The sequence below is a fragment of the Salvia splendens genome, chromosome 8 (assembly GCF_004379255.2).
Source record: "Salvia splendens isolate huo1 chromosome 8, SspV2, whole genome shotgun sequence".
NCBI lineage: Eukaryota > Viridiplantae > Streptophyta > Magnoliopsida > Lamiales > Lamiaceae > Salvia > Salvia splendens.
The window spans coordinates 12,052,759-12,074,783 of record NC_056039.1 but is presented as its reverse complement, the minus strand read 5'-3'; the positions used below and the strand labels follow the sequence as shown (position 1 = coordinate 12,074,783).

The window sequence follows — 22,025 nt, the reverse complement described above, 5'->3', positions numbered from 1 at the left end:
CAGAATAAGAGTGATGTGTTTTGTAAACAAGATTAATGTGTTTTGTAAATAAGAGTGAAGTAAAATCAGAATAAGAGTGATGTGTTTTGTAAACAAGAGTGAAGTAAAATCAGAATAAGAGTGATGTGTTTTGTAAACAAGAGTGAAGTAAAAGAGTGATGTGTTTTGTAAACAAGAGTGAAGTAAAATCACAATAAGAGTGATGTGTTTTGTAAACAAGAGTGAATTAAAATCAGAATAAGAGTGATGTGTTTTGTAAACAAGAGTGAAGTAAAATCAGAATAAGAGTGATGTGTTTTGTAAACAAGAATGCAGTAAAATCAGAATAAGAGTGATGTGTTTTGTAAACAAGAGTGATGTAAAATCAGAATAAGAGTGATGCGTTTTGTAAACAAGAGTGAAGTAAAATCAGAATAAGAGTGATGCGTTTTGTAAACAAGAGTGAAGTAAAATCAGAATAAGAGTGATGTGTTTTGTAAACAAGAGTACAGTAAAATCAGAATAAGAGTGATGTGTTTTGTAAACAAGAGTGAAGTAAAATCATAATAAGAGTGATGTGTTTTGTAAACAAGAGTAAATGAAAATCAGAATAAGAGTGATTTGTTTTGTAAACAAGAGTGAAGTAAAATCAGAATAAGAGTGATGTGTTTTGTAAACAAGAGTGAAGTAAAATCAGAATAAGAGTGATGTGTTTTGTAAACAAGAGTGAAGTAAAAGAGTGATGTGTTTTGTAAACAAGAGTGAAGTAAAATAACAATAAGAGTGATGTGTTTTGTAAACAAGAGTGAAGTAAAATCAAAATAAGAGTGATGTGTTTTGTAAACAAGAGTACAGTAAAATCAGAATAAGAGTGATGTGTTTTGTAAACAAGAGTGAAGTAAAATCAGAATAAGAGTGATTTGTTTTGTAAACAAGAGTGCAGTAAAATCAGAATAAGAGTGATGTGTTTTGTAAACAAGAGTGAAGTAAAATCAGAATAAGAGTGATGCGTTTTGTAAACAAGAGTGAAGTAAAATCAGAATAAGAGTGATGCGTTTTGTAAACAAGAGTGAAGTAAAATCAGAATATGAGTGATGTGTTTTGTAAACAAGAGTACAGTAAAATCAGAATAAGATTGATGTGTTTTGTAAACAAGAGTGAAGTAAAATCAGAATAAGAGTGATGCGTTTTGTAAACAAGAGTGAAGTAAAATCAGAATAAGAGTGATGTGTTTTGTAAACAAGAGTGAAGTAAAATCAGAATAAGTGTGATGTGTTTTGTAAATAAGAGTGAAGTAAAATCAGAATAAGAGTGATGTGTTTTGTAAACAAGAGTGAAGTAAAATCAGAATAAGAGTGATGTATTTTGTAAACAAGAGTGATGTGTTTTGTAAACAAGAGTGAAGTAAAATCAGAATAAGAGTGATGTGTTTTGTAAACAAGAGTGAAGTAAAATCAAAATAAGAGTGATGTGTTTTGTAAACAAGAGTGAAGTAAAATCAGAATAAGAGTGATGTATTTTGTAAACAAGAGTGAAGTAAAAGAGTGATGTGTTTTGTAAACAAGAGTGAAGTAAAATCACAATAAGAGTGATGTGTTTGTAAACAAGAGTGAAGTAAAAGAGTGATGTGTTTTGTAAACAAGAGTGAAGTAAAATCAGAATAAGAGTGATGCGTTTTGTAAACAAGAGTGAAGTAAAATCAGAATAAGAGTGATGTGCTTTGTAAACAATAGTGAAGTAAAATCAGAATAAGAGTGATGTGTTTTGTAAACAAGAGTGAAGTAAAATCAGAATAAGAGTGATGTGTTTTGTAAACAAGAGTGAAGTAAAATTAGAATAAGAGTGATGCGTTTTGTAAACAAGAGTGAAGTAAAATCAGAATAAGAGTGATGCGTTTTGTAAACAAGAGTGAAGTAAAATCAGAATATGAGTGATGTGTTTTGTAAACAAGAGTACAGTAAAATCAGAATAAGATTGATGTGTTTTGTAAACAAGAGTGAAGTAAAATCAGAATAAGAGTGATGCGTTTTGTAAACAAGAGTGAAGTAAAATCAGAATAAGAGTGATGTGTTTTGTAAACAAGAGTGAAGTAAAATCAGAATAAGAGTGATGTGTTTTGTAAATAAGAGTGAAGTAAAATCAGAATAAGAGTGATGTGTTTTGTAAACAAGAGTGAAGTAAAATCAGAATAAGAGTGATGTATTTTGTAAACAAGAGTGATGTGTTTTGTAAACAAGAGTGAAGTAAAATCAGAATAAGAGTGATGTGTTTTGTAAACAAGAGTGAAGTAAAATCAAAATAAGAGTGATGTGTTTTGTAAACAAGAGTGAAGTAAAATCAGAATAAGAGTGATGTATTTTGTAAACAAGAGTGAAGTAAAAGAGTGACGTGTTTTGTAAACAAGAGTGAAGTAAAATCACAATAAGAGTGATGTGTTTTGTAAACAAGAGTGAAGTAAAAGAGTGATGTGTTTTGTAAACAAGAGTGAAGTAAAATAACAATAAGAGTGATGTGCTTTGTAAACAAGAGTGATGTAAAATCAGAATAAGAGTGATGTGTTTTGTAAACAAGAGTGAAGTAAAATCAGAATAAGAGTGATGTGTTTTGTAAACAAAAGTGAAGTAAAATCAGAATACGAGTGATGTGTTTTGTAAACAAGAGTGAAGTAAAATCAGAATAAGAGTGATGCGTTTTGTAAATAAGAGTAAAGTAAAATCAGAATAAGAGTGATGTGTTCTGTAAACAAGAGTGAAGTAAAATCAGAATAAGAGTGATGTTTTTGTAAACAAAAGTGAAGTAAAATCAGAATAAGAGTGATGTGTTTTGTAAACAAGAGTGAAGTAAAATCAGAATAAGAGTGATGTATTTTGTAAACAAGAGTGGAGTAAAATCAGAATAAGAGTGATGCGTTTTGTAAATAAGAGTAAAGTAAAATCAGAATAAGAGTGATGTGTTCTGTAAACAAGAGTGAAGTAAAATCAGAATAAGAGTGATGTTTTTGTAAACAAAAGTGAAGTAAAATCAGAATAAGAGTGATGTGTTTTGTAAACAAGAGTGAAGTAAATGCAGAATAAGAGTGATGTATTTTGTAAACAAGAGTGAAGTAAAATCAGAATACGAGTGATGTGTTTTGTAAACAAGAGTGAAGTAAAATCAGAATAAGAGTGATGTGTTTTGTAAACAAGATTAATGTGTTTTGTAAATAAGAGTGAAGTAAAATCAGAATAAGAGTGATGTGTTTTGTAAACAAGAGTGAAGTAAAATCAGAATAAGAGTGATGTGTTTTGTAAACAAGAGTGAAGTAATAGAGTGATGTGTTTTGTAAACAAGAGTGAAGTAAAATCACAATAAGAGTGATGTGTTTTGTAAACAAGAGTGAATTAAAATCAGAATAAGAGTGATGTGTTTTGTAAACAAGAGTGAAGTAAAATCAGAATAAGAGTGATGTGTTTTGTAAACAAGAGTGCAGTAAAATCAGAATAAGAGTGATGTGTTTTGTAAACAAGAGTGATGTAAAATCAGAATAAGAGTGATGCGTTTTGTAAACAAGAGTGAAGTAAAATCAGAATAAGAGTGATGCGTTTTGTAAACAAGAGTGAAGTAAAATCAGAATGAGAGTGATGTGTTTTGTAAACAAGAGTACAGTAAAATCAGAATAAGAGTGATGTGTTTTGTAAACAAGAGTGAAGTAAAATCATAATAAGAGTGATGTGTTTTGTAAATAAGAGTAAATGAAAATCAGAATAAGAGTGATGTGTTTTGTAAATAAGAGTAAAGTAAAATCAGAATAAGAGTGATGTGTTCTGTAAACAAGAGTGAAGTAAAATCAGAATAAGAGTGATGTTTTTGTAAACAAAAGTGAAGTAAAATCAGAATAAGAGTGATGTGTTTTGTAAACAAGAGTGAAGTAAAATCAGAATACGAGTGATGTGTTTTGTAAACAAGAGTGAAGTAAAATCAGAATAAGAGTGATGCGTTTTGTAAATAAGAGTAAAGTAAAATCAGAATAAGAGTGATGTGTTCTGTAAACAAGAGTGAAGTAAAATCAGAATAAGAGTGATGTTTTTGTAAACAAAAGTGAAGTAAAATCAGAATAAGAGTGATGTGTTTTGTAAACAAGAGTGAAGTAAAATCAGAATAAGAGTGATGTATTTTGTAAACAAGAGTGAAGTAAAATCAGAATACGAGTGATGTGTTTTGTAAACAAGAGTGAAGTAAAATCAGAATAAGAGTGATGTGTTTTGTAAACAAGATTAATGTGTTATGTAAATAAGAGTGAAGTAAAATCAGAATAAGAGTGATGTGTTTTGTAAACAAGAGTGAAGTAAAATCAAAATAAGAGTGATGTGTTTTGTAAACAAGAGTGAAGTAAAAGAGTGATGTGTTTTGTAAACAAGAGTGAAGTAAAATCACAATAAGAGTGATGTGTTTTGTAAACAAGAGTGAATTAAAATCAGAATAAGAGTGATGTGTTTTGTAAACAAGAGTGAAGTAAAATCAGAATAAGAGTGATGTGTTTTGTAAACAAGAGTGCAGTAAAATCAGAATAAGAGTGATGTGTTTTGTAAACAAGAGTGATGTAAAATCAGAATAAGAGTGATGCGTTTTGTAAACAAGAGTGAAGTAAAATCAGAATAAGAGTGATGCGTTTTGTAAACAAGAGTGAAGTAAAATCAGAATAAGAGTGATGTGTTTTGTAAACAAGAGTACAGTAAAATCAGAATAAGAGTGATGTGTTTTGTAAACAAGAGTGAAGTAAAATCATAATAAGAGTGATGTGTTTTGTAAACAAGAGTAAATGAAAATCAGAATAAGAGTGATGTGTTTTGTAAACAAGAGTGAAGTAAAATCAGAATAAGAGTGATGTGTTTTGTAAACAAGAGTGAAGTAAAATCAGAATAAGAGTGATGTGTTTTGTAAACAAGAGTGAAGTAAAAGAGTGATGTGTTTTGTAAACAAGAGTGAAGTAAAATAACAATAAGAGTGATGTGTTTTGTAAACAAGAGTGAAGTAAAATCAAAATAAGAGTGATGTGTTTTGTAAACAAGAGTACAGTAAAATCAGAATAAGAGTGATGTGTTTTGTAAACAAGAGTGAAGTAAAATCAGAATAAGAGTGATTTGTTTTGTAAACAAGAGTGCAGTAAAATCAGAATAAGAGTGATGTGTTTTGTAAACAAGAGTGAAGTAAAATCAGAATAAGAGTGATGCGTTTTGTAAACAAGAGTGAAGTAAAATCAGAATAAGAGTGATGCGTTTTGTAAACAAGAGTGAAGTAAAATCAGAATATGAGTGATGTGTTTTGTAAACAAGAGTACAGTAAAATCAGAATAAGATTGATGTGTTTTGTAAACAAGAGTGAAGTAAAATCAGAATAAGAGTGATGCGTTTTGTAAACAAGAGTGAAGTAAAATCAGAATAAGAGTGATGTGTTTTGTAAACAAGAGTGAAGTAAAATCAGAATAAGAGTGATGTGTTTTGTAAATAAGAGTGAAGTAAAATCAGAATAAGAGTGATGTGTTTTGTAAACAAGAGTGAAGTAAAATCAGAATAAGAGTGATGTATTTTGTAAACAAGAGTGATGTGTTTTGTAAACAAGAGTGAAGTAAAATCAGAATAAGAGTGATGTGTTTTGTAAACAAGAGTGAAGTAAAATCAAAATAAGAGTGATGTGTTTTGTAAACAAGAGTGAAGTAAAATCAGAATAAGAGTGATGTATTTTGTAAACAAGAGTGAAGTAAAAGAGTGATGTGTTTTGTAAACAAGAGTGAAGTAAAATCACAATAAGAGTGATGTGTTTTGTAAACAAGAGTGAAGTAAAAGAGTGATGTGTTTTGTAAACAAGAGTGAAGTAAAATCAGAATAAGAGTGATGCGTTTTGTAAACAAGAGTGAAGTAAAATCAGAATAAGAGTGATGTGCTTTGTAAACAAGAGTGAAGTAAAATCAGAATAAGAGTGATGTGTTTTGTAAACAAGAGTGAAGTAAAATCAGAATAAGAGTGATGTGTTTTGTAAACAAGAGTGAAGTAAAATTAGAATAAGAGTGATGCGTTTTGTAAACAAGAGTGAAGTAAAATCAGAATAAGAGTGATGCGTTTTGTAAACAAGAGTGAAGTAAAATCAGAATATGAGTGATGTGTTTTGTAAACAAGAGTACAGTAAAATCAGAATAAGATTGATGTGTTTTGTAAACAAGAGTGAAGTAAAATCAGAATAAGAGTGATGCGTTTTGTAAACAAGAGTGAAGTAAAATCAGAATAAGAGTGATGTGTTTTGTAAACAAGAGTGAAGTAAAATCAGAATAAGAGTGATGTGTTTTGTAAATAAGAGTGAAGTAAAATCAGAATAAGAGTGATGTGTTTTGTAAACAAGAGTGAAGTAAAATCAGAATAAGAGTGATGTATTTTGTAAACAAGAGTGATGTGTTTTGTAAACAAGAGTGAAGTAAAATCAGAATAAGAGTGATGTGTTTTGTAAACAAGAGTGAAGTAAAATCAAAATAAGAGTGATGTGTTTTGTAAACAAGAGTGAAGTAAAATCAGAATAAGAGTGATGTATTTTGTAAACAAGAGTGAAGTAAAAGAGTGATGTGTTTTGTAAACAAGAGTGAAGTAAAATCACAATAAGAGTGATGTGTTTTGTAAACAAGAGTGAAATAAAAGAGTGATGTGTTTTGTAAACAAGAGTGAAGTAAAATAACAATAAGAGTGATGTGCTTTGTAAACAAGAGTGAAGTAAAATCAGAATAAGAGTGATGTGTTTTGTAAACAAGAGTGAAGTAAAATCAGAATACGAGTGATGTGTTTTGTAAACAAGAGTGAAGTAAAATCAGAATAAGAGTGATGCGTTTTGTAAATAAGAGTAAAGTAAAATCAGAATAAGAGTGATGTGTTCTGTAAACAAGAGTGAAGTAAAATCAGAATAAAAGTGATGTTTTTGTAAACAAAAGTGAAGTAAAATCAGAATAAGAGTGATGTGTTTTGTAAACAAGAGTGAAGTAAAATCAGAATACGAGTGATGTATTTTGTAAACAAGAGTGGAGTAAAATCAGAATACGAGTGATGTGTTTTGTAAACAAGAGTGAAGTAAAATCAGAATAAGAGTGATGTGTTTTGTAAACAAGATTAATGTGTTTTGTAAATAAGAGTGAAGTAAAATCAGAATAAGAGTGATGTGTTTTGTAAACAAGAGTGAAGTAAAATCAGAATAAGAGTGATGTGTTTTGTAAACAAGAGTGAAGTAAAAGAGTGATGTGTTTTGTAAACAAGAGTGAAGTAAAATCACAATAAGAGTGATGTGTTTTGTAAACAAGAGTGAATTAAAATCAGAATAAGAGTGATGTGTTTTGTAAACAAGAGTGAAGTAAAATCAGAATAAGAGTGATGTGTTTTGTAAATAAGAGTGAAGTAAAATCAGAATAAGAGTGATGTGTTTTGTAAACAAGAGTGAAGTAAAATCAGAATAAGAGTGATGTATTTTGTAAACAAGAGTGATGTGTTTTGTAAACAAGAGTGAAGTAAAATCAGAATAAGAGTGATGTGTTTTGTAAACAAGAGTGAAGTAAAATCAAAATAAGAGTGATGTGTTTTGTAAACAAGAGTGAAGTAAAATCAGAATAAGAGTGATGTATTTTGTAAACAAGAGTGAAGTAAAAGAGTGATGTGTTTTGTAAACAAGAGTGAAGTAAAATCACAATAAGAGTGATGTGTTTGTAAACAAGAGTGAAGTAAAAGAGTGATGTGTTTTGTAAACAAGAGTGAAGTAAAATCAGAATAAGAGTGATGCGTTTTGTAAACAAGAGTGAAGTAAAATCAGAATAAGAGTGATGTGCTTTGTAAACAATAGTGAAGTAAAATCAGAATAAGAGTGATGTGTTTTGTAAACAAGAGTGAAGTAAAATCAGAATAAGAGTGATGTGTTTTGTAAACAAGAGTGAAGTAAAATTAGAATAAGAGTGATGCGTTTTGTAAACAAGAGTGAAGTAAAATCAGAATAAGAGTGATGCGTTTTGTAAACAAGAGTGAAGTAAAATCAGAATATGAGTGATGTGTTTTGTAAACAAGAGTACAGTAAAATCAGAATAAGATTGATGTGTTTTGTAAACAAGAGTGAAGTAAAATCAGAATAAGAGTGATGCGTTTTGTAAACAAGAGTGAAGTAAAATCAGAATAAGAGTGATGTGTTTTGTAAACAAGAGTGAAGTAAAATCAGAATAAGAGTGATGTGTTTTGTAAATAAGAGTGAAGTAAAATCAGAATAAGAGTGATGTGTTTTGTAAACAAGAGTGAAGTAAAATCAGAATAAGAGTGATGTATTTTGTAAACAAGAGTGATGTGTTTTGTAAACAAGAGTGAAGTAAAATCAGAATAAGAGTGATGTGTTTTGTAAACAAGAGTGAAGTAAAATCAAAATAAGAGTGATGTGTTTTGTAAACAAGAGTGAAGTAAAATCAGAATAAGAGTGATGTATTTTGTAAACAAGAGTGAAGTAAAAGAGTGATGTGTTTTGTAAACAAGAGTGAAGTAAAATCACAATAAGAGTGATGTGTTTTGTAAACAAGAGTGAAGTAAAAGAGTGATGTGTTTTGTAAACAAGAGTGAAGTAAAATAACAATAAGAGTGATGTGCTTTGTAAACAAGAGTGAAGTAAAATCAGAATAAGAGTGATGTGTTTTGTAAACAAGAGTGAAGTAAAATCAGAATAAGAGTGATGTGTTTTGTAAACAAAAGTGAAGTAAAATCAGAATACGAGTGATGTGTTTTGTAAACAAGAGTGAAGTAAAATCAGAATAAGAGTGATGCGTTTTGTAAATAAGAGTAAAGTAAAATCAGAATAAGAGTGATGTGTTCTGTAAACAAGAGTGAAGTAAAATCAGAATAAGAGTGATGTTTTTGTAAACAAAAGTGAAGTAAAATCAGAATAAGAGTGATGTGTTTTGTAAACAAGAGTGAAGTAAAATCAGAATAAGAGTGATGTATTTTGTAAACAAGAGTGGAGTAAAATCAGAATAAGAGTGATGCGTTTTGTAAATAAGAGTAAAGTAAAATCAGAATAAGAGTGATGTGTTCTGTAAACAAGAGTGAAGTAAAATCAGAATAAGAGTGATGTTTTTGTAAACAAAAGTGAAGTAAAATCAGAATAAGAGTGATGTGTTTTGTAAACAAGAGTGAAGTAAAATCAGAATAAGAGTGATGTATTTTGTAAACAAGAGTGAAGTAAAATCAGAATACGAGTGATGTGTTTTGTAAACAAGAGTGAAGTAAAATCAGAATAAGAGTGATGTGTTTTGTAAACAAGATTAATGTGTTTTGTAAATAAGAGTGAAGTAAAATCAGAATAAGAGTGATGTGTTTTGTAAACAAGAGTGAAGTAAAATCAGAATAAGAGTGATGTGTTTTGTAAACAAGAGTGAAGTAATAGAGTGATGTGTTTTGTAAACAAGAGTGAAGTAAAATCACAATAAGAGTGATGTGTTTTGTAAACAAGAGTGAATTAAAATCAGAATAAGAGTGATGTGTTTTGTAAACAAGAGTGAAGTAAAATCAGAATAAGAGTGATGTGTTTTGTAAACAAGAGTGCAGTAAAATCAGAATAAGAGTGATGTGTTTTGTAAACAAGAGTGATGTAAAATCAGAATAAGAGTGATGCGTTTTGTAAACAAGAGTGAAGTAAAATCAGAATAAGAGTGATGCGTTTTGTAAACAAGAGTGAAGTAAAATCAGAATAAGAGTGATGTGTTTTGTAAACAAGAGTACAGTAAAATCAGAATAAGAGTGATGTGTTTTGTAAACAAGAGTGAAGTAAAATCATAATAAGAGTGATGTGTTTTGTAAATAAGAGTAAATGAAAATCAGAATAAGAGTGATGTGTTTTGTAAATAAGAGTAAAGTAAAATCAGAATAAGAGTGATGTGTTCTGTAAACAAGAGTGAAGTAAAATCAGAATAAGAGTGATGTTTTTGTAAACAAAAGTGAAGTAAAATCAGAATAAGAGTGATGTGTTTTGTAAACAAGAGTGAAGTAAAATCAGAATACGAGTGATGTGTTTTGTAAACAAGAGTGAAGTAAAATCAGAATAAGAGTGATGCGTTTTGTAAATAAGAGTAAAGTAAAATCAGAATAAGAGTGATGTGTTCTGTAAACAAGAGTGAAGTAAAATCAGAATAAGAGTGATGTTTTTGTAAACAAAAGTGAAGTAAAATCAGAATAAGAGTGATGTGTTTTGTAAACAAGAGTGAAGTAAAATCAGAATAAGAGTGATGTATTTTGTAAACAAGAGTGAAGTAAAATCAGAATACGAGTGATGTGTTTTGTAAACAAGAGTGAAGTAAAATCAGAATAAGAGTGATGTGTTTTGTAAACAAGATTAATGTGTTATGTAAATAAGAGTGAAGTAAAATCAGAATAAGAGTGATGTGTTTTGTAAACAAGAGTGAAGTAAAATCAAAATAAGAGTGATGTGTTTTGTAAACAAGAGTGAAGTAAAAGAGTGATGTGTTTTGTAAACAAGAGTGAAGTAAAATCACAATAAGAGTGATGTGTTTTGTAAACAAGAGTGAATTAAAATCAGAATAAGAGTGATGTGTTTTGTAAACAAGAGTGAAGTAAAATCAGAATAAGAGTGATGTGTTTTGTAAACAAGAGTGCAGTAAAATCAGAATAAGAGTGATGTGTTTTGTAAACAAGAGTGATGTAAAATCAGAATAAGAGTGATGCGTTTTGTAAACAAGAGTGAAGTAAAATCAGAATAAGAGTGATGCGTTTTGTAAACAAGAGTGAAGTAAAATCAGAATAAGAGTGATGTGTTTTGTAAACAAGAGTACAGTAAAATCAGAATAAGAGTGATGTGTTTTGTAAACAAGAGTGAAGTAAAATCATAATAAGAGTGATGTGTTTTGTAAACAAGAGTAAATGAAAATCAGAATAAGAGTGATGTGTTTTGTAAACAAGAGTGAAGTAAAATCAGAATAAGAGTGATGTGTTTTGTAAACAAGAGTGAAGTAAAATCAGAATAAGAGTGATGTGTTTTGTAAACAAGAGTGAAGTAAAAGAGTGATGTGTTTTGTAAACAAGCGTGAAGTAAAATAACAATAAGAGTGATGTGTTTTGTAAACAAGAGTGAAGTAAAATCAAAATAAGAGTGATGTGTTTTGTAAGTAAGAGTACAGTAAAATCAGAATAAGAGTGATGTGTTTTGTAAACAAGAGTGAAGTAAAATCAGAATAAGAGTGATTTGTTTTGTAAACAAGAGTGCAGTAAAATCAGAATAAGAGTGATGTGTTTTGTAAACAAGAGTGAAGTAAAATCAGAATAAGAGTGATGCGTTTTGTAAACAAGAGTGAAGTAAAATCAGAATAAGAGTGATGCGTTTTGTAAACAAGAGTGAAGTAAAATCAGAATATGAGTGATGTGTTTTGTAAACAAGAGTACAGTAAAATCAGAATAAGATTGATGTGTTTTGTAAACAAGAGTGAAGTAAAATCAGAATAAGAGTGATGCGTTTTGTAAACAAGAGTGAAGTAAAATCAGAATAAGAGTGATGTGTTTTGTAAACAAGAGTGAAGTAAAATCAGAATAAGAGTGATGTGTTTTGTAAATAAGAGTGAAGTAAAATCAGAATAAGAGTGATGTGTTTTGTAAACAAGAGTGAAGTAAAATCAGAATAAGAGTGATGTATTTTGTAAACAAGAGTGATGTGTTTTGTAAACAAGAGTGAAGTAAAATCAGAATAAGAGTGATGTGTTTTGTAAACAAGAGTGAAGTAAAATCAAAATAAGAGTGATGTGTTTTGTAAACAAGAGTGAAGTAAAATCAGAATAAGAGTGATGTATTTTGTAAACAAGAGTGAAGTAAAAGAGTGATGTGTTTTGTAAACAAGAGTGAAGTAAAATCACAATAAGAGTGATGTGTTTTGTAAACAAGAGTGAAGTAAAAGAGTGATGTGTTTTGTAAACAAGAGTGAAGTAAAATCAGAATAAGAGTGATGCGTTTTGTAAACAAGAGTGAAGTAAAATCAGAATAAGAGTGATGTGCTTTGTAAACAAGAGTGAAGTAAAATCAGAATAAGAGTGATGTGTTTTGTAAACAAGAGTGAAGTAAAATCAGAATAAGAGTGATGTGTTTTGTAAACAAGAGTGAAGTAAAATTAGAATAAGAGTGATGCGTTTTGTAAACAAGAGTGAAGTAAAATCAGAATAAGAGTGATGCGTTTTGTAAACAAGAGTGAAGTAAAATCAGAATATGAGTGATGTGTTTTGTAAACAAGAGTACAGTAAAATCAGAATAAGATTGATGTGTTTTGTAAACAAGAGTGAAGTAAAATCAGAATAAGAGTGATGCGTTTTGTAAACAAGAGTGAAGTAAAATCAGAATAAGAGTGATGTGTTTTGTAAACAAGAGTGAAGTAAAATCAGAATAAGAGTGATGTGTTTTGTAAATAAGAGTGAAGTAAAATCAGAATAAGAGTGATGTGTTTTGTAAACAAGAGTGAAGTAAAATCAGAATAAGAGTGATGTATTTTGTAAACAAGAGTGATGTGTTTTGTAAACAAGAGTGAAGTAAAATCAGAATAAGAGTGATGTGTTTTGTAAACAAGAGTGAAGTAAAATCAAAATAAGAGTGATGTGTTTTGTAAACAAGAGTGAAGTAAAATCAGAATAAGAGTGATGTATTTTGTAAACAAGAGTGAAGTAAAAGAGTGATGTGTTTTGTAAACAAGAGTGAAGTAAAATCACAATAAGAGTGATGTGTTTTGTAAACAAGAGTGAAGTAAAAGAGTGATGTGTTTTGTAAACAAGAGTGAAGTAAAATAACAATAAGAGTGATGTGCTTTGTAAACAAGAGTGAAGTAAAATCAGAATAAGAGTGATGTGTTTTGTAAACAAGAGTGAAGTAAAATCAGAATAAGAGTGATGTGTTTTGTAAACAAGAGTGAAGTAAAATCAGAATACGAGTGATGTGTTTTGTAAACAAGAGTGAAGTAAAATCAGAATAAGAGTGATGCGTTTTGTAAATAAGAGTAAAGTAAAATCAGAATAAGAGTGATGTGTTCTGTAAACAAGAGTGAAGTAAAATCAGAATAAAAGTGATGTTTTTGTAAACAAAAGTGAAGTAAAATCAGAATAAGAGTGATGTGTTTTGTAAACAAGAGTGAAGTAAAATCAGAATACGAGTGATGTATTTTGTAAACAAGAGTGGAGTAAAATCAGAATACGAGTGATGTGTTTTGTAAACAAGAGTGAAGTAAAATCAGAATAAGAGTGATGTGTTTTGTAAACAAGATTAATGTGTTTTGTAAATAAGAGTGAAGTAAAATCAGAATAAGAGTGATGTGTTTTGTAAACAAGAGTGAAGTAAAATCAGAATAAGAGTGATGTGTTTTGTAAACAAGAGTGAAGTAAAAGAGTGATGTGTTTTGTAAACAAGAGTGAAGTAAAATCACAATAAGAGTGATGTGTTTTGTAAACAAGAGTGAATTAAAATCAGAATAAGAGTGATGTGTTTTGTAAACAAGAGTGAAGTAAAATCAGAATAAGAGTGATGTGTTTTGTAAACAAGAGTGCAGTAAAATCAGAATAAGAGTGATGTGTTTTGTAAACAAGAGTGATGTAAAATCAGAATAAGAGTGATGCGTTTTATAAACAAGAGTGAAGTAAAATCAGAATAAGAGTGATGCGTTTTGTAAACAAGAGTGAAGTAAAATCAGAATAAGAGTGATGTGTTTTGTAAACAAGAGTACAGTAAAATCAGAATAAGAGTGATGTGTTTTGTAAACAAGAGTGAAGTAAAATCAGAATAAGAGTGATGTGTTTTGTAAACAAGAGTAAATGAAAATCAGAATAAGAGTGATGTGTTTTGTAAACAAGAGTGAAGTAAAATCAGAATAAGAGTGATGTGTTTTGTAAACAAGAGTGAAGTAAAATCAGAATAAGAGTGATGTGTTTTGTAAACAAGAGTGAAGTAAAAGAGTGATGTGTTTTGTAAACAAGGGTGAAGTAAAATAACAATAAGAGTGATGTGTTTTGTAAACAAGAGTGAAGTAAAATCAAAATAAGAGTGATGTGTTTTGTAAACAAGAGTACAGTAAAATCAGAATAAGAGTGATGTGTTTTGTAAACAAGAGTGAAGTAAAATCAGAATAAGAGTGATTTGTTTTGTAAACAAGAGTGAAGTAAAATCAAAATAAGAGTGATTTGTTTTGTAAACAAGAGTGAAGTAAAATCAGAATAAGAGTGATGTGTTTTGTAAACAAGAGTGAAGTAAAATCAGAATAAGAGTGATGTATTTTGTAAACAAGAGTGATGTGTTTTGTAAACAAGAGTGAAGTAAAATCAGAATAAGAGTGATGTGTTTTGTAAACAAGAGTGAAGTAAAATCAGAATAAGAGTGATGTGTTTTGTAAATAAGAGTGAAGTAAAATCAGAATAAGAGTGATGTGTTTTGTAAACAAGAGTGAAGTAAAATCAGAATAAGAGTGATGTATTTTGTATACAAGAGTGATGTGTTTTGTAAACAAGAGTGAAGTAAAATCAGAATAAGAGTGATGTGTTTTGTAAACAAGAGTGAAGTAAAATCAAAATAAGAGTGATGTGTTTTGTAAACAAGAGTGAAGTAAAATCAGAATAAGAGTGATGTATTTTGTAAACAAGAGTGAAGTAAAAGAGTGATGTGTTTTGTAAACAAGAGTGAAGTAAAATCACAATAAGAGTGATGTGTTTTGTAAACAAGAGTGAAGTAAAAGAGTGATGTGTTTTGTAAACAAGAGTGAAGTAAAATCAGAATAAGAGTGATGCGCTTTGTAAACAAGAGTGAAGTAAAATCAGAATAAGAGTGATGTGCTTTGTAAACAAGAGTGAAGTAAAATCAAAATAAGAGTGATGTGTTTTGTAAACAAGAGTGAAGTAAAATCAGAATAAGAGAGATGTGTTTTGTAAAAAAGAGTGAAGTAAAATCAGAATAAGAGTGATGTGTTTTGTAAACAAGAGTGAAGTAAAATCAGAATAAGAATGATTGTTAATTTTTAGCTATTTGTATATTGAAAGCATCACATGTTTAATGAATCTCAAGTCTCCACTGACCAAAACCTACAGTCTTTCCCTTTCTCACTCTCTCTTCTTCACTCACCTATCCTCTCTCTCACTCACGTTTTCCGGCAGATAAACCGTCCAATCCGGCGATACAAAGCTCAATTTCTACAAAATATGATTAGAAGAGAATGACGAGTCGTCTTCGGCGCTCGATTTCTCCATGTCAATGTCGTCGTGCTCAGACTGCTTCTCCGACCTCCTCTACGGCGAGGCCTCCAGTAGTATTATCTCCTCCAGTGGAGGATATTTCTCGCTTGAATACTCATCGAACTTCGATTCTCAGGCATCGGACGCCGCGGAGTACATCTCCGTGCTGTTGGAAAACGAGAGAGATCTAGCCGGAATCAGTATATGCCGCGCCGTCGATCAGCCGATCGATGCATCGGTTAGAGCTCTTTCCTCCTAAAAAATTATCAATCAATCGGATCCACGATCACCACAGAAAAGAGCTGGGTGGAGTCGAGCTTGCCGTACTCGGAGGCAGCGCCGAGGAGGTCGGCGAAGGAGCTGGCGGCCTTGGCCTTGTCGCACTTGGCTGCATAATTTATTTGAATTTGATAATGTAATTTCCAAAAATACCCTTGGCCTATTTGGTATTATTAAAATAAATAATATTTGTTCTATTAAGATGTGTGGCTGAGATTTGTTCTCTAATTATACACTTAAGATTAGTTATATCTTGATCACTACTCTCTCTCTCTCTCTCTATATATATATATAGGGATGTGATCATATGATAACCCATATTTATGTTGATAACCTAATAACCTATTATTCTATGGACGAAATATATCATTTTATAAAATAGAATATCATTTTATGGATTAAAAGTATCATTCTATGCATGCTGAAAAAATATCATTTTATAGTGTATAAATATCATTTTTAGTAAAAATGATATTTTTGATCCATAAAATGATAGGTTATTAGATTATCACCATAAATATGATTATCATTTTAATGCACCATATATATATTGAAAACATAATTTTAGTTAGATTTGGTGGCTGTGGAGAACGAGAATCGGCAGGGAGTGGAACAGAACCGTTGCATAAATTAACTCTATATTCACATATAAAGCTAATTAAATAGATGTAAGTTTAATAATAATTAAAAGATTCGATATTCGCCGCCACAACCATAAACGAGCTAAATGACAATCTATTACAAGATAAAGACTCCCTTACTTTAGCTTCCCAGCAATAATTGGAACACTCTTTGGTCAATATTTACTTTATAAATATTTGTTTAATAATAAAAGATTACATGCATATTATTCTGGCTTACATATTCACAATAGTATATGGCGTTAGGATCAATAATTTTATGGATTGAATTATTCTTTTTAAAATTTATAGGGATCATTATTATTCTAATCAACCCAAGTGCATGGAGTGAGTGACGGAAAGTAGTGAGTATTAACACTTCATATCATTGTAAAGTAATCCAATTCATATCATTGTAAAGTAATCCAATTGAGCATAGTCCAGAGCTTTTGTCCTAGCGACAAAGAGCTTAGACATTATTGCATGAGGTGTCCTTTTGTCTAACAAAGCAAAATAGTAAAAAGATTATTTTATGCGTATAAAAAGCATAGTCATAGAGTAAACATCTTATGTGTAATAAAAGTGCATCTTATTTAAAAAATCAACCTTGGCCATAATAGAATGTTTATCTTGCATAAGAAATGTATAGATATACTATCTCTGTCACATTAAAAATGAAACGTTTTTCTTTTTGAATTGTCTCATTAAAAATGAAATGTTTCCTAAAATGAAAATAATCATATCTCCACTTTTTCATTTATCTGACTTTACTCTCTTTTTATTAACTCACGTAACAATACTTACTATATAAAATTTCGTGTGGATTTTCAAATATTTCATATTAAATTAGACGGGAGAGTATAAAATAATAGAGAACATGAGGAATGAAATTATTAGAGAAGTAAGATTAAAATATGAGGTGTGATATCATTACATACAATGCATGTATACATCATATAATATCATAAAAATACAATTTAATTAGAGATAATATTTTGGTGAGTGAGTAGGCGAATGGACCACGCATGCCTCATGACATGGCTTAGTAGCAAAGGAAAGCCACCTCAACACTCACTATATATATAAATAATCCTCTCTCTTTAACAACACACAATCAAATTAATATCACTCTCTCTCAAAATTAACCATGCCCTTGTCCAAAATAGCTGCGGAGAACTATGTACCTAGCTCGGTGGTGGTGAGGGCATACGAGCAAGATAGAGACAAGGCGGCCGTGGAGGAACTCGAGCGCCGGTGTGAGGTCGGGCAGCCCGGGAAGCCGTCGCTGGTGACCGACCTCATGGGAGACCCTATTGCCAGGGTCCGCAACTTCGTCTCCCACATTACGCTGGTATATATATAGTCTTAAATGGATTGTATTTAATGTCTAACTAATTTTAAATACTGAACTGAAATGATCTTAAAATGAACCGTATCATCTAATAATGAACTACTATATTTTAGTTTGACTGTTCGACAGAATTAGTTCTGCTTATAGCACATAAATACATATATGCATGTAAATATTTTACTAAATAAACTTTATTTATTTTTGAGGTGGCTGAATACGATGATGGGAAAGAAATAGTTGGGGTGATAAGAGGGTGCATCAAAACGGTGACAAGTGGAAAGAGAAGGTCAAGCTCTCCAATTTATGTGAAGTTGGCTTATATTCTTGGATTAAGGGTTTCATCCTCACACAGGTTTGTCATTTGTCAAGCCATTCCCCTCCATGCAATACTTTTTTCTTATCTTATTTTCTTTTGATGAATTCAACATGCACGTTCCCTAATACCGCTATCAAAATGAGAACTGAGAACTAAATTAGTTTGCTGATTCATTAATATTAATTGACATAACAAAACATATCAGTTATGACTCAATACCAATGTGCTGATTCATGAATATCAGTAGGATTTTGTGATATTGAAAGTTAAGAATATACCGAAATCTATATTTATATGTGTACATATATGATGTGACCGAAATCTAAATTAGGATGTGATTCGGTTTATTTTACATTAGACACAAACTGATAAGTAGATGCAACCTGTCTGGTCCTGTGTTTGGTTCGTTGTGTTGGCAATTGAAACATAAAAATGAATATAATCATATCCCTCATCGGTGTACACAAAGAGCTTAATCCACTATATAAGTCCCATGGGCCTCTCCTCTTATCACCAATTGGTTTTAAGATGGAACCCATGGATTTCTATCATGGTATTAGAGAGGGTCGCCGACTGTGGGTCATATTTAACTGACCCAGCAGTATATCTGGGCTGAAACCGAAAAAAATGACTGGCCCAGCAGTATAACTGGGCTGAAAATTTGGGTCAGTGGTCCAACCGATCGAAAAAAATTGAGCCGATTGTCCAATCGATCATAAAAAAGTCCAACCCCTCCAAGATTCACCTTGAAGGGTTTGAGGGAGGGTGTTGGCAATTGAAACATAAAAATGAATATAATTATATCACACATCTTTTGTACACAAAGAGCTTAATCCACTATATAAGTCTCATTGGCCTCTCCTCTTATCACCAATTGGTTTTAAGATGGAACCCATGGATTTCTATCACGTCGTATATATAATCTATATAAAATGAACATATTCGTGCACTATTTTAGACATAGCAGATAAGACTTAGATATATACTTCCATGCTAGCTCATAAAGTTTCATTGTTGCATTAATTAATACTCTCTAATTTTTTTTTTCTTTAACACAAGTACCTCTAGAATTGATGGATTATGCTTAATACTTTTGTATGGCTCAGGAGGCTTGGCATTGCAACCAAACTTGTCCAAGAATTGGAGGAGTGGTGCAAGAAAAATGGAGCAGAATATGCCTATATGGCTACAGAATGCAGCAATCAAGCATCCTTGAACTTGTTCATTAAAAAATGCAACTATGTCAAATTCCGAAATCCAACGGTCCTCGTGCAGCCTGTTCATTTTCACCACAAGCCGTTGCCGTCAGATATCACAATCATCCGAGTTCCTCACACTCTAGCTGAGTCGTTGTATCGGAACATATTTTCAGGCTCGGAATTCTTCCCTAAAGACATCGACCGTTTACTAAGTAACAAACTCAATATAGGATCTTTCATGGCATTACCAAACAAATTAATCCAAAATTGGGATCCCAACACCAGCGAATTACCCGCGGCTTTAGCCATACTTAGTGTTTGGGACACAAAGGAAGTGTTTAGGTTAAGAGTGAAGGGAGTGTCGAGCCTAACGCATGCTGCCTGCCTCGGATCTAGGGTTGTTGATGTTATGGCACCGTGGCTCAAAATCCCATTAATCCCTAACATTTTCAAGAATTTTGGATTTTACTTCATGTATGGACTTCACATGGAAGGTAATGATGGTCCGAGACTAATGAAATCGCTATGTAAATTGGTGCATAATATGGCTCGGAATGACTCTGATTGTAGGGTCGTGGTGGCCGAGGTTGGCCAGAACGACCCTGTTCGAGAAGTTATTCCGCATTGGAAGAAATTCTCGTGCGATGAAGACATTTGGTGTATAAAGAGATTTGGAAAAGTCAATCAAGATTGGTGCAAGTCTCCTACTTCGACTATATTTGTTGACCCACGTGATCTTTGATTATAATTAATAAATTGTGATGTTTTTATTTAATATACGATAATGTTGTAGCTTGTTTCTTATTGTGCCAAGTAATGGATAACTTAGTAGTTTAGGATATTGTACACGGCCATTTCTACTTCTAGTAATGCAAAACAAAACAAATTGCCATCTGGACAATTCCCTGGTTTAATTTTGACGTAGGTTTACTATCTGTTGACAATTTATTATCCTTATCCACTAGATTTGGGTTGGTTGGGAAGCTGGGGTGGGGATATAGCATATTTAGAAATATGTCTTTTTCAAGAATAGATAATTTTTTTAATTGTTGTAATATTAAATTATCATGGATTAATTAGGATGGATTGCACATGAGATTGCTACTTTAATTCACCTTTGTGATTCCTAATTAATTTTATTAGTACGATTAGTAGTTGGACATTAATAATATTGTTGGAATGACTTTTGCATTATTTCACGACATTTTTAGCATTTTACTAATTTTTTTGTCAAGGAATATTTTTTTTATTAACTATATCCACTATTTAGAAAGTACTTGAAACGATATTGAATTATTTATTAGTTAAATTTATGTTAATATCCAGGAACTAATTAATGATGTTGAATTGCTAATAAAATTCATTAAAGACCACAAATATGAAAATAGAAGTATTCAAAGATTAATTTGCAGTTCACTCAATTAATTAACATTTGAAATAATTAAGTAAGGATAGATATTATTATATGGTAATGTTTAGGTAGTACCGTAGCACTAAAGCATTGTTATCAATGAAATAAGCTCTCAATATAGGAGTAAAAATTAAAGATTCGCAATAGATTAAAATTATAGAAAAGAAGTACTACATCAAATCAAGCACACTCATTTCAAGATTTACATTATCTATAATTGATCCATCAAATCTTGATGTATATATATAGCTCGTAATTAAATTAAAAAACGGGTAAAGAACGTGTGTCATTAGCAAATGAAGGTGATATTTGGTCCCCTACTCTCTTTGGAAAAGAGAAATGTTTATCACCCTTTCGGCTGATTTCAATGCAACAACCCCAACTACACATCTCTATTTTTAAATGTACACACAAAATAAAAAATAATATATAGCATAATATTAGAAAAATGGTTTCTAAGAATCAATCAACGTGTTAGCTTTCAGCTTTAACACCTATCATGGCCGATCAAATATTCGTTCACCACCCAAAATTAGTTCACATGACATGCCTTTCCTTATTACCCTTAATTTTGTGTTTAAATATATTGTTTATTTTATCCGATTAATCGAGTGATATAGCTTCTTTTTTCTGTCAAATTATTGTGTAATGATATATACGTATATGTTTGGACTTAATTGAGACATGTAAATCATAATATAAAATTATAAATCAATACTTATATAAGATTTCGTCCTAAAACTAATTGGTTACCGGATAAATAGTTCATGAGACTTATTTGTTTCATTTACCAGCATCCTCTCTGAAACCCTTCAAAAACTAAGGCTTTAAAGGATTGGACCTTTTTTCAGATTAACCCTCTATCAACAAAGAAGAAAGAGAAGCGAGGGTGATTGATCGCGAGACATAAGAAATGAGTAAAAAATATAATGCAATACGTCGATATGGCCTCTCGTCATTTTGTGTTTTTTATTTATACATCAAAGTATATTCACCCTAATTAAGAGAGATGAGATGGGATGAGATGATTGCGTAATTTTTAAACTTCATTATTTATACTTTTTGAAAAAAGTGCGAGTTTAGTCAAAATTTGACCAAACTTGATGATTTATTTGGCAAATATTACAAAACGACATTGTTTATATGCTCGTTCGTTGTTTTGCCCTCATAGATATTCAACGTCAACTTCGCCTAAATTAAAATAAATTAGATCATTGCAATTTTTGAGACTTTGTGATTTATAATTTAACTTTTGAAACTATTGACTAAATTTAATAATATATTCAACAATTTGCCCCTTTAATTTATGAGCAAGATAACATTTCCTATCATGAGTTAAATTCCAAAGTAGATGTCTGATTGCCAATACGGCTCTACAACTATCCACATGGCTTTTTGATGTGTGATGTGGAAATACACGTATATCATGAAAAACAGTTTGATTGCCGAAAATATCAACTTCGAACTTTTTTTAAAAACTTTTTACCATGAATTGCAATCCTCCCCAAGCCATGCTTATTCTATATTCATATAATAATTCACATAATTACATAGCGCGTATGATTGGCATTGCGACTTGCATCCAGGAGATACGGTGTTTGAAATCCCACTCTTTGGGTTTCGTCTCCCAAAAAAATA

The 22,025-nt window shown here is 30.8% G+C and overlaps 1 protein-coding gene across 1 annotated transcript; it reads left to right on the top strand.

The window, feature by feature from the left end:
- The first annotated feature begins 17,233 nt into the window (after positions 1 to 17,233).
- LOC121743873 (probable N-acetyltransferase HLS1) lies at positions 17,234 to 19,815 on the top strand. The gene is made up of 3 exons (XM_042137261.1): positions 17,234 to 17,461; positions 17,668 to 17,813; positions 18,884 to 19,815. The coding sequence occupies exons 1-3, from the start codon at positions 17,258 to 17,260 to the stop codon at positions 19,716 to 19,718; spliced, it is 1,185 nt and encodes a 394-aa protein (XP_041993195.1). The 5' UTR covers positions 17,234 to 17,257; the 3' UTR covers positions 19,719 to 19,815.
- The last annotated feature ends 2,210 nt before the right edge of the window (positions 19,816 to 22,025 follow it).